A 15509-nucleotide genomic window follows, 5' to 3' on the forward strand; every position below is an offset into this window, starting at 1 on the left:
TCAAGGCTCAATTATCTTAATTGTAGAAATATTTTTGAAATGGTCTATCAGACTTCATCAGTAACAAAAAAGCTTCTATTTTAATAGGTTCCGGAATCAGTAACTTTTTATATGTTTCCACTTAATGCGGAATTTCATTAACTAAATTAGATCATTATTGCTGTTGCATTTTATCTGCAAAACCAGGAGGTGTTAAATGTCACAACAGGACTTGACGCTGGGTGGTCATCTCTTCCTGCTAGTTATGGCAGTGGTTATCAGAGACACCCATCATCGTCATTTGGGGACCAGTGAATCAGTCTTATAGCAAATTTTTAAAAAGTTCCCCAGGTGATTCAGAAGCACACCCCCATCTAAGGTCTACTGAGCAACAAAATGTCAGAGCTATAAAGAAAAATTCGGGGACTGGCCAATCAGTATGCTGCACATCTGAAGCTAATGTAACACTGTGTGTCAACTATACAATTGGGGAAAACAACAACAACAAAAAACACCTCAGAGAATGACAAAAGATATAAAAAAATTCTACATTGTAAAATAATTACCTATAATGCTACTTTCTTGGATTGAGATCTTTTAATAAATTCTGAAACAGAATTCTACCTAACAAAAAATTCTATAGAACTGAGTTAATGCTGTATTCTCTAACCTGGTATGTTACCATCTGCAGCACTTAACAGGGTATTAGAATAATAACCTCATTTCACATTCAGAAAAAACGGAAGCTCCAAGTAGGAAAGTGATCTCCATGCTTTTCAATCTTTCCACTGAAAATACAAAATAAATGGGTTGCTCCTGGGAAGTCAGAAGGCACAGGCCTAACTGCAAATGCAAAAGTCCTATGACGATGTATGCCTTACCTTAAAACTCCACGTGCATCTCCTATTCTAATCTTACGTGTGTGTGGACTTTTTCAATATACTACCCTTCTACGGTAAATTTGACTCTCCAGGAGATGCTCCTTATTTACCTCATGGGCTCTTGTACCCAGGTTTTAGTCAAAATGATCACCTCATAGGCCAATAGCTATTTTTAGAGACATTCTCTACCTATACCAGGTAGTAATCTCAGTCTGCTCAAATAAAGACTAGTAATGCCCAAACTCCTTAATACCCAATAATCCTTTGAAAAAAATTCACCTTTTTTGGGGCCGAGCAAGTGAGGAAGAAAACTCTTCACAGCGACTGGCTCTGCAAACACCAACTGATTAAGCAGAAGAGGCACCAACCGTGAGGCTATTAACTCCTCTGACAAGCAGCTGACTCTGTCCAGCAGGAATCTGAGGGCAAAGAAGAAGAACCTGGGAACCTGGCTGTGACATCGGATCCACTCCCTTGTACACTTCAGACATACAGCTCTCTCCTACTTCTGTCAGAGTGAAGCACTACGCACTGTGGCCAGGAAAAGTGCACAGGGAGGTCCGAGGTTTTTAGGAGAAATGTAGAGGGTGAGACAAGGCTGCCGGCATATATACAAGCTCCGATCTGAGCTATGAAAGGTTGCAATCCTTTCCCCAATAAGCCAGAGGCTTCCTACCCAATAAAAAGGACTTTCTTCAAATTAAAAAAAACATGGAGGATAGTAGATTATGTAGAGTTTCCACAGTGAACAACAACAAAAAAGCTTTTGTTACTAAACTTTCTAAAATAACACATGTAAGAGCACTCTGTTAACACACAGATAATTTGGGGCGCTCTGTGGCTCAGTAAGCGGCTGACTCTTGATTCTGGCTCAGGTCATGATGTTGGGGTCGTGGAATCAAGCTCCATGTTGGGCTCCATGTTCATGAGAGTCTGCTTGGGATTCTCTCTCTCTCTCAACCTCTGCTTTGTCCCCTGCTCTCTGTCTCCCTCTCTCAAAAAAAAAAATCTTGAAAAAAAAAAAAAAAAGAGGGACCCAGATATTAGGGAGCAACAGTAGTAAACTCTCACTATCACCGTTAGAAGTCCTGCCTCTAACCACATGAGGAAACAGGCCACTGTGAACAAACAGGTCTACATATTCACTCCTGCTTCCTCCCTAGGTCCCAAGGGTCCCAGGGCCTCCTCTTTCTTCCAACTGCCTTCCATGCAGCCAACACCCTTCACCCATCCTCTTCCAGGACTGCTATCTTCCATGAGCCCTACTCCCTTAGCCTACAGACGTACTCACATCTCTTCCACCCTTAAAAATGTCCTTCCCATCTCCACTCCCCTCTCCAGCTACTGTCTGTTCTCTCTTCTCTGAAGCCTCAGGAGGTTTTATCCAATGTCTACTTTCTCACCTTCTGTTCACTTCTGTACTCACTGTGGCCTGGCTCCCCTTCAGAGAAGGCTGCCCGTGCTCCCTGAACTCCTCGGTGACCAGGCATCCCCCCACCTTCCCCAGGCTTCTGGGCATTCTCTGAAGTTCCTCTAACCATCATTGCTTTGTCTCACTTCTCAGCCACCCCCTTACAAGGTTGGGTGGGTTCCCCAGGTTACAATCTGAGCACATGGTCTTCCCCATGTCCTTGCTTTCTCTGAGAAACTGTTACCAACTGCAAGCTCCTCCACCCCAATCCTCACTGCTGGCTTGTCAGTTGCAGATGTCTCTCTTGGGCCTCAGATCCATCTGGCCAAATGCCCACACATATCTCCACCTATAGCTCCACACATGGCACAGAGATAGCCTGATCCCAAACTCCTCCCAATCCCTGTGCATTAGGGCCTCTCCTCCAGGATCCTCTCATGCTCTTGGTGATAATCATTAAGGACCTGCCAATTTGATGTTGTGAGTACTTCTTATCTATCTTGACCTCACTTGAGGCCCGCCATGGTCTACCAACATCCAAGTCCCATGAGAAATAAATCTGTGCTCCCCAGAGACAACAGAGTGATCTGCTTCAGGAGATTTAACCATCTCATAGCCTGCTTCCATGACTTCCACAGTTTCGATGCCTGAAGCCCACTGCTTATGAACAGTGTCAATGCTCCTCACCACCCTACCTGAGGGTGTCTCTCACCCAACCCTGCCCTGGAGATTGCACTCCACTAGAACCTAGCTGCTAGTTGTGCCACACACAGGATGCACCGTGCTCTGACTTGCACATTCATACATGCTGCCCCTCTGCCTAGAATACTTCTTCTCCAACCACTGCCTCCTTCATCCTCTGGGGTCTCAGAATGCCGCCTACAAGCTCTATCACCATTTAAGGACTACCAGTCTGTATGCTTCTCCACCAGAAACCCTCCCTCCAACCCAGGGCCTAGCAGAAAGCCAGCACATAGGAAATGTCTGATAAACTTGGTCCAAGAAATAAAATGTCTTAAGTCCTCTCTCTATAATACCTGAAGTGATGACACAGACTTAGTCCACATTACTGAATTTTTTTTTTTAATTTTTATTTATTTATGATAGTCACACAGAGAGAGAGAGAGAGAGAGAGAGAGAGAGAGAGAGAGAGAGAGGCAGAGACATAGGCAGAGGGAGAAGCAAGCTCCATGCACCGGGAGCCTGACATGGGATTCGATCCCAGGTCTCCAGGATCGCACCCTGGGCCAAAGGCAGGCTCTAAACCGCTGCGCCACCCAGGGATCCCCACGTTACTGAATTTTAAGCCTTTAACTTTCTGAACTTACTTGAAGAATTCAGTTTTCTCCTCTTCACTCTTCAATGTTAAACTTTTCAAGAAATTCACAACTTCTAGAAAATCATTCCTAAATGCCAAAGAGAAAAAAAATATAAAGGACAATAGATTACAGAAGGCATGTTAAACACAGAAGCAATAACCACAGACCACACTACGTAAGTCTTCAAGGAAACAATGTCCTGTGCCACTTAGAAGACATAATTTAAACTACATAGCTCATGAGGCAGGGGCTCTGAACCAGCCCGTGAAGAATCCAGCATTTTAAGAACAGCAAAGAGATCTGTGAAAAGGATACAGGCTTCAGCACACATGGTGTGCAAACACCCATAGACTCGGTGGTTTGAGCAATCAGAGGCATCTGAACTTCTGTTGCAACAGATGTGGTGAAATGAACTGTCCTGAGAGCGATGGTACTGAGGTGATCAAGCACTGCAACAGTTGCTGAATCTCTAGTCTGCTATGGTGGAGTGAGAACTACGAGAGGGCTGGGGGAGAGGCATCTCGTGTGCCAATCACAGGAGCCTTCCCATCACTCCTGCCTGAAGCGGGGAGGCCATTTTCTCAACCCGGTAGGGAGGAGGGTGAGAGGCTGTGGGCTCCCCACAGGGTCCCCGAGTCTGCTCCCATTCCCCTATCTCTCAGGACAAGGCTACTGGGCCTGGGATGGACACTGCCGTGTTCAGCCTCACCAGCTTCCTGTCCCGGGGTCGCCACATCTTACATCCACACCCCTTTCCAAACTCTGGCTTAGCAGCAGAGAAAAAGCACAAAAGTCTTTTTTTTTTTTTTTTTTAATCTACGATAGTCACACAGAGAGAGAGAGAGAGAGAGGCAGAGACACAGGCAGAGGGAGAAGCAGGCTCCACGTACCGGAAGCCCGACGTGGGACTCGATCCCGCGTCTCCATAATTGCGCCCTGGACCAAAGGCAGGCGCCAAACCGCTGTGCCACCCAGGGATCCCAAAAAGCACAAAAGTCTTAACTGAAGACTCATCAAGCTGGCTCGGCTGCCTCAGCAAGAGATGCCAACCCGGCTTCTCCTGCTCTCTCTGGCCAGGTTCTCGTCTCACGTCTAACCATCAGAATTCAGGAAGGGGGAAACAGTGTGTGTTTTAGCTTTCTCTCCCATCTCTACTTAAAATACAATTATCACTAAAGAACTCTTATCACACAGCGATGAGAGAATCTACTTGCAGTAAAGGACTATTCTTTGTAGAGGCCTTATATCAAGGTAAATAAAGTGCCTTATATCAAGGTAAATAAAGTGACTTGTAATGGGAAAGGTTTCGAACAGTTTCTCTGAAACACAAAATTCTAATAAATTTAGTGTAATGACCCCTCTGCCCTTTTTAATATGGCCTCTAGCTCCACCCTGGAGGTAATTCATCCCCTCTGAGGATAACATCAGCTTTCCCCTCACTCTGGTTTTTCTCAGGCCCTCCAACTGCAAACACATAAGGATCTTTAGTTTCAAAATGGACATAATGTCAATTTTGCTAATAAAAGTTGCGACCATGAAGTTAACCTGTGAGTCATGGAAAGGAGGAGGAGGATGCATCATTAAAACTGACCTTGAAGAGAGGTTCAGAAACATCTCTGAATCCAGTGACAGTATTAACATTTTGTCGTGCCCTCCCTTTAAATCGACCTCTGTGCTCGTCCATCACGAATTACTAAACCAAGAAGACAATCTTCGGCCTGAAGAAAAATGAGCTCCGTTCCCCCAACAAGAAAAAATTTCAACAGTAACAATTCATATCAATAACATGATGGCAGGGGAGTTTCTCAATTACCTGACAACCGCAAACCGCTGGACACAGCCTAGCTTCTTCTCCATCAGAAGTCCTAAGGGGACCTGGTTGTAACTTTAGACTCAAACCTTCACCACAGTTAAAGATTTCTCAAACTTCCTGTGATAGGAACCTGAGAGGCAGCCCAATCTCACCCTCTATTTTCCCACATGGACGTGATTTAACCTCTCCTGACGATGAACAGCAACAACAGAAGGGGCCGTGTGTCGGAGCCCCTGAGCCCCAGGGCCGAGCACAGGTCGGAGAGCAGGCCAGAGGCAGTGGGAGGGTCTGCAAGGCCCACCAGACTCCCTCACCTGAAGAAGTCATGGGACAGTAAGGTGCAGAGCGCTGGCCGACGGTTTGGAATAGGATTCAGCAGGGTTGAGTGCAAGGTCTGTTGGAAGCTGGAGAGAACATCCGCTGAAACTGAAATCCAGAGCTACAGTTAGTTTCCAATGCCTTCTCCCTCTTTCCAGGACCTCTATAGCTGGAGACTGACGAGAGCAAAAACCAACCTGTAAAAGCCCAAACAAACAAAGCCCTGGCTGTTGCTAACCAGCTTCCTGCTTGCCTGAAGCCAGACTCCTCCGGCAGGTGAGGAAAACTGATCTGCCGACACAGCCAACCCCCCAACCTTGCTCCCTGGCTGGCACTTTAATGCAGCTCAGGCCGGAAGAATGTCTAACAGGGCAGGTCTGTGGGCCTTTCCCACCAGGGTTCCCCTCCACAGAACAGGAAATGTTTTCTGAGTGGCTGTATTCTCTCATCTTCCAAGGATGGTACATAATTGCCACCATTCCAGACACAGTGGAGTAGTGTGTTCGTTCCCCACAAGGGAGGCTTCCTGACCCTAAGGGAGTATTCAGGCTGAGACAATTTAGAGCCAGCAGCTGAATGATGCTTGTAACTTCAGAACCCTGCAGGCACCTAGTAAAAGAAACCCCATGAGAACTGAAAGAAGCTTGGGCCAAGTGCAAGCCCGAGCCAGGCCAGCGAGGGCCTCACGCGGTAAGCACCAGTCCCAGAGGCAGGCAGGCACCTAGAGGCCTCGAGTGGCAGGAGCAGAGTGAGGCTGGCTCCAGGTGTGCCACTGGAGAGCTCAAAAGAGAGAAGAAAACCACGTGCTCAGTAGCCTGGACTTTCCGGGGCAACCAAAGAAAAGGTAAAGAGTACATTATATCCAGAAGAAACAAATCAAAAGGACTTGGAAAGAATAAGAGCAAATAAATGGTAAGCTTGACTTAGATTAATAAAAAATGTTGAATCCTCCTCTTTCCTTCAGATTGTCACATGTCAGTCAGTAACAGCATTCATTTACACGGCTGGCTGAGTAAGGAACAGAGGCGTTAGACCAGCCTATCAACACCACTTAATAAGAAAGGTAGCCAGTGATACTTGCAGTCAGAGCGGAGGGGCTCCTACTTCAAATGCTTCTAACTATGCAAAGTAAAGAAATCAAAGCTTCCTTCCTCACTGCTCTGAAGATCTGCCCTACACAGGTTACCTGGAAAGCAACAGGTTCCTAACTATCATCACAGACTGCAGTCCATTGAATCCATGCAGAACAGGCTGTGAATGACTTTCTTACTTATTCTGTAGATGTAGAAGAACTCCGACTCACCCTGTTCACTTAAGATTGTTAGCAAACTTTCCACCAATGTCCCAAACGCATAGGCATCACGGGCATGTCCATGTGACTCTGGCAGAGTGGTGAATTCTGGAGACTAAAAGCAGTAGAGATCATTAAAACTTGAGAATCTGCCGAATAAAACATGTCTAATTTTTCTCTGCAGCACTGTCTCCCATTTTTGCATTTATGATACTCACAGCTAACTACATAGTACCAAACACTGGCTTACAGGCTTCTAAACTATGAGTGAATGCAATTTATCAAAGATTTAAAAGTATCAAACAAGGGCGAGAAGAAAATAAAAGGCCTAAATATGATATGTCTATGGCTTTCAAAAATATTTTTGACTGCAACCCAGATTTAAAAATTTTTATTATTATTTTTAGTGGTAGTAGTACTGTACACACATATGTATAAATACACACATAATGGAAACAAAAACTTCATAAAACAATACTTATTAGCCTTACTATTACAGTACTTAGTGATATTTCGTTTTTACTCCTTTTCTCAAAATGCTCATCAGAATTTCTAACTCGATTTAAACCCTACAAATCAGTCTGAAAAACACTAGTACATACACACAGTACTGATTTGGATCAACATGATTTATTTCTAGTATTATGTCTATATTTAGATTTGTAATTGGGTTTGTATTTCCTGTACAGTATATTAAATATGTCTTCAGGGATCACTGTTTACAATAGTTATTAAAACAATTTAGAGGGAGCAACTTCCTTCATATTTACTGGTAAATACAGTCTTTCTTCATCAGTACCTGGTGGTGAAGACCAGAAACAAAACAGAATAGAAAGGTTCATCAACCTAGTAGGGAAATTTGTAGATGGACCTTTGTCACACAAGATTATTAATGCCAATAATCTCTCTTCTGTACCTCACGGAATCCTAACTGATCACCAATACGTAGATGAAAGGCTTGTGGGAAGCCCTAGAAGGGCTAGGGCTGTGGCTTCCCCAGCTCTCAGGGCTTCCAGCAAAATATAAGGACCATGAAATGTGTATGAAAAACCAACTCTCTTCACCCTGCCATACCTCTATCTTTACACAGTGTCATGGCAGTCTGTACGACCAAAAATGGAACGGGACTGTCAAGAAAAAGGCTCCCTGCTGTGGTGATAAGATTAATCTGAGAAGCTGTCACGGCCAAAGGCATTATGAGGTATCCACAATGTAGCCAAGCAAGAAGGGGTAGACGAAAGGTCGTTTAAGTTTTTCATACTCAGTTACACAAAGAAGCCTTCGTTACAGCTGACGTATATCATCTTACCATCTCTTCAGGAGGGATAGATGCTGGGTCTCTTACTGACTGAATACTCCTCAGAAACTAGACAGAGAAATAAATCAAGGAAAATAATTCATACATAGGTTTGGTGAACCAATCTCTTACACCAAGTTACAGAAGCAACCAGCAATGAACAGCAGCAATGAAGCCTTCAAACCAATGCCACATGTTAAATGGACAAATTTAAAACCTTGCTAGTTAAAAAATGTAAATACAGTACCTGGCATGGCACGAGGCTTGGTAGAAAATGCAGGTTAGAACCCTTGCCTGTCCCCTCCAGCCGGCATAAGATGCCCTCTGCTGTTCATAGGCATCTCTGCATCTCACTGCCTTATACTAACAATTAGGAATACATCCTGCATAGTTATTACCCAATAAAAGGCTTTTCTAGCATAGAACAAATCTATCGTTAACCTTCCAACTGAATCAAGTCAATCTGAAGGCTTGCTGCCACATGAGATACAAAAGTGGAGGACCTTATAAGCTAGAGAGGACATCCACAGAACAAGGACATTCATTCACGGATTCAAAGAATATTTTTGAAGAGCTTCCATGTCCACTTACGGTCCAAGGAATACAGAAGGACTATGATAAATTCCCTGCCCCCAGCCAAGTGCCCACAACCTAGAATGTAAACTAATAATTTCAGTGACGTGCCAAGTGCCATGGAAGCACAGAAGGAGGGCCTAATTATGTTGGGTAGGGAATACCCAGGGGAGGGCTTCACAAAGAGACCTTGCTAGATCTTAGAGTTTAGCTTCACCTTATACGTTCCAGAGAGCCCAAGGGAAGACGGGCCTCCCAGCAACAGAATGGCACACAAAGGAAGAAGAGCAGGAGGACCCCACATCCAAAAACACAGCAGAGCTGCCTGGAACAGGGTGGGGCCAGACTGCAGCTTGGTAACCGGACAAAGTATGGTAGGCTCAAGGGAGGCCAGGGAAGAGACTGTGGAGGGCCTTAGATGCTGTGGTAAAGAACCTGGAACATCAGTCACAGGATGAACTACATGCTGGTCTACTCATTAGATGTACGGTGAATTCTGAGAAGAAAGGGATGGCCTGGGGCAGCAATAATCAGAGGAGCGTCTTCATGGTGGAAAAGCCCAGGAAGGTGCACATTCAGCATGGCTCACATGTGGGAGCCCCACAAGAGAACAGGGGAAAGCAGCCAGAGTCGGTAAGTCAGTGAGCCACCATGTCAGGGGGGTTGCCACGATGGGACTGGTTGTGGTTTTTTGTTTGTTTTTTTAGAGAGACCAGGTCTAGTGGCAACAGCAAAGTGGTGAAAACAAGAAACAAAAGAGACTAAGTGCATCAAGCTAGGAGGGAAATGTGCAGATCCCAGTCAGACAACTAAGAAGCATGGAGGCAGCAACAACACAGCCCTCTGGGAGCATCCTGATTCCAGCTCACAGGACACAATGTACAACTTTGGACAATGTGGATGGTTGTTCAGAAACATTTCGTGAGTACCTATGCATGCCGGGCACTAGTCTAGGCAGAGATGTAAAGATACATGTGCGAGATGTTCACACTCTCAAGAAGCTCAAACACTGGGAAAGAAAACAGACACGTAAAGGTAATTCTAATATTAAACATTAAGTGAAGTCATTAAGGGCAGGGTACTACAGGAACAGCAGGAGGAACACTGAATTAAAAAGTTAACTGAGCCATTTTACCTCTCAGTCTCAAGTGCCTCAGCTGCCAAATGAGGAGACAGGAATAAATGACGGCCAGGGCCCCTCTGAAGGGTAAAATCCCTAGTGCCCTGTGAATGTGAGCACTGACAAAAAAGTCAAGTTTCCAAGTCTATGATCACCCTACCACTGAAGGAAAATTGGTTCTAGGTAAGAACCACCTACCACAATGCTCTCAAAGTCGAGGGCCATAGAGGGCCTATCCCGTGGCTCACCTCAGGTGTGGCCTGTAGAACTTTACACACGGTTTCCATTCCTCCCAGCTTCCAATGCCCATCTTCACTCACAAACACAGATGACAAGCACACGTTGTTGTGTGTTAGGTGTCCCTAGAAAAAACAACAGGAAGAGGCTGCCACTAGAATTTTTGAAGTAGGAGTTTTAAAAAACTAAATACGGGGGCACCTGGATGCTCCATTGGTGAAGCGTCTGCCTTCGGCTCAGGTTATGATCCCGGGGTCCTAGGATGGAGCCCTGAGTTGGGCTCCCTGCTCAGTGGGAAGCCTGTTTCTCTCTCTGCCTCTGACTCTCCCTCTGCTCGTGCTCTCTCTCAAATAAATAAATAAAATATTTTTAAAAATAAATTAAAAACTAAATACTGAACATAAAAAAAAGATATGACAAGTTGCCCCAGTTGTGGCAATAATGAATCAAGGTACAAATGTCAGGAATGACAGGCTGAACAAGCCTGCTTCAGCATCATGAGGCTAAAGTACAGGAAAGTACACTGGAAAGGCTTTTCCTTTGCTCAAATCATTGGTTCTATGGGTGTCAGGAAAACTGAAAGTTTCTTCAACTGAGTTAAAACCCGCATCGTTTGCTTCCATCCTTCAAAGATAAAAGCTTATCTTTGCTTCCACAGGTTATTGTATTACTTTTCTCCTCTAAATTCTTTCTCACCTATATTCTATCATGAACTCAGAACCACTTCACCTGAAATCTTGTAGGCATTAAAAAACTGCCCAAAGAAGAGGAAAATGGAATGGTAAGGACCACCAGAAATACCCTACAGACCCAGGAGTGCTAAAATTTAAAACTATAAAAAATAATATAGTCAAATAAATAAGAAGGAAGAAGAAAATAAGAACAAGATTGGAGCATATGTTTTTTTCCCAAACTAGAAATCATTTCAGTACACAGGTACATCTTAAATATAGTATTCACTAGATCAAGTATGTACATATTTTGATATGAAACACTCCAAGACATATATATACTAAAGGAAGGTTCAGAATATGTTTGGTATTTTTACATTTGAGAAAAAAACAAGAATAAGTATATGCATATCTGGTTTCTATGCACACTGACATCTCTGGATGAATACACTGATCACCACAGTTGCCTCTGGAGAGAGGTAGGTGCTGGATTCAGGATGGGAGGGCTTATTCTTCCTTATATGCACTCCCACACTATTCAAACTTTCTACCATGTGCATGTACTGTCTCCAACAAAGAAAAATGCCTCCACGTGAATCTTAAACATACTTTTAAGAGACAATAAATCCAAAGTGATATTTGGAATCTGTCTCCCATTAATAGAAAAAGTTAAAAAAAATACACCGAGATGAGTCAAATGGAAATGTTTCTAACTTGTGACTAGTAATTTTAAATCTTGGAGGACTGCCAAAGGCCTTAGTACTTCAGAATATAAATCCTATCAAGAAATAGCTCAATAATACTGTCAAGAATAGACCAGAAGTAAACAAAGGCACTATACCCTCATCCCCTTAAGAGCAAACCTGACCACAGTGTTAAGAGACTGACTCTGGGGGTGCCTCGGTGGCTCAGCTGGTTAAGTGTCTGCCTTCAGCTAAGTTTATGATCATGGAGTCCTAGGACTGAGTCCAGCATCAGGCTCCCTGCTCAGTGGGAAGTCTGCTTCTCCCTCTCCTTTTGCCCCTCCCCCCACTCATGCTTGCTCTGTCTCTCTCTAATAAATAAATAACTTTTTTTGTTAAAGATTGATTATTTATTTATTTATTCATTCATTCATTCATTCATTCATTCATTCATGAGAGACACAGAGAGAAGCAGAGACATAGGAGAGGGAGAAGCAGCTCCCTGTGGGGACCCTGACACATGACTTGATCCCAGGACCCTGGGATCACGACCTGAGCCAAAGGCAGACGCTCGACCACTGAGCCACCCAGGTGTGACAATAACCTTGAAAAAAAAAAAAAAAAAGAGGCTGTTTCTCAATAGCACTGCCTACTTGAATAAGAAGGAGTGTGTAGGGGATCCCTGGGTGGCTCAGTGGTTTTGCGCCTGCCTTTGGCCCAGGGCGCGATCCTGGAGTCCCAGGATCGAGTCCCGCGTCGGGCTCCCTGCGTGGAGCCTGCTTCTCCCTCTGCCTGTGTCTCTGCCTCTCTCTCTCTCTATGTCTATCATTAATAAATAAAAATAAATCTTAAAAAAAAAAGAAGGAGTGTGTAAAACTCTGCCTTTTTCTAAGAAATAGTCTTTTCTTCCTCCAAAATATAAAATGTAACAAAATTCTGGGAACCAAACAGGAATATGGTCCACAGCAACACTAATGTTAATTAAGCCTTTATATTTTGTCTTAAGAACAATAACATCAGATGCAGGTATTTTTAGGTAAAGACTTACCCTAGAGTGAGACAACAGTAAACTGAAATAAAGTTCTATAGAAAACTGCCCAGGGTCGGACAACCCTTGCCCATTCCACAAACTGCCTCTCTGGAACACTTCTTGTGCCTTCCAATAAAGCTTCCCCTCCAGAAGCTTTCAAGGAAGAATAGTAATATATGATTTCTATACCTCCCATAACTTAAAAGCACTACCACACACATCAGCCCTCTGGGCTACATCAAAGCCTATGAGACAGATTCTGTCCAGGTTACTTACTCTGTCATGAAGGAAGGTAAGAGCCAGCAATATGTCATAGATCCCGGCACAGACCTCTGCAGAAGACAGCATTTCTAAAGCCACTTCCAGAGGCTGCACTCGCTCAGTGACAAGATGAATCCCATCTGCTTCCACAGTGCAAGATAAAAATCTTAGCAAACAAGGGTGACGAAGTGTCTTCAAATGCTTTAAAAATACAAACAGAAGGGTTGATAAAGTTAATGACTCAGAACTAGACTAACAGTAGTTTCATATTCACTGTGGTAAGAGTCAGAAAATGTATACTTGCATTCAAGGTCCCTCCAGCTCCCTACCTTCCTCACCTACTCCCCTAAATTTCAAATAAGGCAAAGGAAAATCTATGACCTGTTCTGACTTCATTCACTTTACCAACATTTACATAATTCTACAGTGACTTCCAGTTCCTTTACCGCAGAGTAAGCCCCCTTAGGAGCCCAGGCCTCCCAGTGAGTACTACTATAAATTCTGAACAAAGTACCAAAAACAATAACTTAGAACTTGGCAAAGTAAACAAAATTAGGCAGATTATGCAGGGGAGTCAAAATTAGGAGAAGAGATGTCCATGAGGGTACGTACATGTTGTGTGTTAGGGTTGTCCCGTCTCACAGCTGAGCTCTGAAGGTAGGCCCCACTCTGAGAGAGCCCTTGCCATCTTTCTGGCCAGAAGAATGATAGAAAGCAGCCACACCAAGCCTGAGAAGGAAGGTATCGCAGAGGGGAAAGAACTGGAAGGGAGAAGCTCTGGTTATCTGTACACCCACACAGGTCTCAGAGTAACTCCTGAACAAGTGTGGACAAAACAGACCCAAACTAAGGTAGCAAACTCTTGAGAAATGAACTGAGGTTTGAATTATATACAGGAAGGGTAGGAGGAGAGTACTTAGAAAACCTAAAACCTGAAGCAAAGTGGATCAACTGCCTACTAAATCAAAAATAGTCAATGATCTCTAGAAGATTTTAACAGAGTCAAGAGTCTACAGAACATGGCATTCAAAATGTCCAGGTTGCAATCCAAAATGTTTTTACTCAACAAAGAACCATAAAAAGGTGGAAAGCCAACCAGCAAATATCAATCCCAAGATGGACCAGATATTAGAATTATTAGAAAGAATTTAAAGCAGCTTAACCATTATATTATGGCCATTCTTCCCTAGAGGTGAAGGAAAACGATTATGAAATAAATAGGAAGAAGTCCTCAGGGATAAAAAAAAATGTTATTTAAAATAAGTGGAAGTTTTAGGAAGGAAAAATAAAATATCAGAAAATAATCCAATGAATAGACTCAACAATAGAATGAAGATGGTAGAGGCAAGAGTCCATGAACCTGGCTATGTGAGCTAATCTGAAGAAAAAGAGAAAAAGCTCTTCTTCTTTTTTTTTTCCCCATGATCACAGCATCAAGAACTTGTGTGACAAAAACTGACGTCTAACATATGTAACTGGAGTCCCAAAAGAGAAGAAAGGAACTAGGATATAAAAAATGTAATGGTTGAGAACTTTTCAAATTCAGCCAAATACTTAAGTTTACAGATTTAAGAAGTTCTGTGAACAGTGAACAGGGTAAATCAAAGAATATCACATCTATACACATTATCATCAGATTGGAAAAAAAAAATCAGATAAAAATCTCAGAGGCAGCTACAGGAAAAAAAACTATAGTATGTGAAAGGTACTGACAATTTGGATGATGGAAATTTCTCAACAGAAAACACAGAGGCTGTGATGCCTGGGTAGCTTGGTAGGTTGAGCATCTGCCTTCAGCTCAGGTCATGATACCCCAGTCCTGGGGATCCAGTCCCATGTCAGGCTTCCTGTTCAGTGGGGAGCCTGTTTTTCCCTCTACTCCCCACTCACGCTCTCTCGCTTAATTGGTCTCTCTCTCTCAAATAAGTAAATAAAATCTTTGGGAAAAAAAGAAAAAAAAAGAAAGAACACAGAGGCCAAGAGACAAAAAGGAATACCTTTAAAGCACAGACAGAAAAAAACAGTATCAACCCTGAATTACCTAGCAAAAATATCCTTCGGGAAAAAAATCAAAATAAGGGCATTTTTGATAATGGAAATGATAAAAAGTTTTTTTTTAAGATTTTATTTATTTATTCATGAGACACACACAGAGAGAGGCAGAGACATAGGCAAAGGCTAAAGTAGGCTCCTGGCAGGGAGCCCAATGTGGGACTCAATCCCAAGACCCTGAGATCACGACCTAAGCCAAAGGCAGACGCTCAACCACTGAGCCACCCAGGTGTCCCAATCATAAAAAGTTACTGCCAGAAGATCTGTTCTATAAAAAATGCTAACGGAAGTTCTTCAAGCTGAAGAGGAAATGATGCCAAAGGGACATGTGGATCTCGAGAAATGAAGGAAGAGCATCAGAAATGGCAAATATCAGGATCAATTTGAAGGCTACATTTTTAGCTCTTATTTAAAATTTGTATGACTATTTAAAGCAGACACCTTTACACTACTGAGTGAGGTTTTCAATGTGTCTGATGTACTGGTGACCCTTGAACAACATAGGTTTAAACTGCAAGAACCCACTTAAATGTGGATTTTTCAATAAATACTGTATAGTACTATAAGTGGATT

General features: G+C 43.3%; 1 protein-coding gene across 9 annotated transcripts in view; it reads right to left on the reverse strand.

Moving 5' to 3' along the window:
• The window catches only part of SCYL3 (SCY1 like pseudokinase 3), a 44344-nt gene that overhangs the window by 16128 nt on the left and 12707 nt on the right, over nt 1–15509 (reverse strand). For 6 of the 9 annotated variants that reach the window (XM_077901609.1, XM_077901607.1, XM_077901614.1 and 3 more), the window contains exons 3-9: nt 12900–13085; nt 10251–10364; nt 8322–8378; nt 7025–7127; nt 5718–5829; nt 3600–3677; nt 1140–1279 (exon numbers count right to left, since the gene is read on the reverse strand). In XM_077901609.1, the coding sequence (XP_077757735.1) occupies nt 1140–1279; nt 3600–3677; nt 5718–5829; nt 7025–7127; nt 8322–8378; nt 10251–10364; nt 12900–13085 (790 nt within the window). Of the gene's footprint in view, nt 1–1139; nt 1280–3599; nt 3678–5717; nt 5830–7024; nt 7128–8321; nt 8379–10250; nt 10365–12899; nt 13086–13496; nt 13720–15509 lie in introns of those variants that run through there. The other 3 variants (XM_077901615.1, XM_077901613.1, XM_077901612.1) reach the window with 3 other exon arrangements.

Source organism: Canis aureus, chromosome 6 (genome assembly GCF_053574225.1).
Source record: "Canis aureus isolate CA01 chromosome 6, VMU_Caureus_v.1.0, whole genome shotgun sequence".
NCBI lineage: Eukaryota > Metazoa > Chordata > Mammalia > Carnivora > Canidae > Canis > Canis aureus.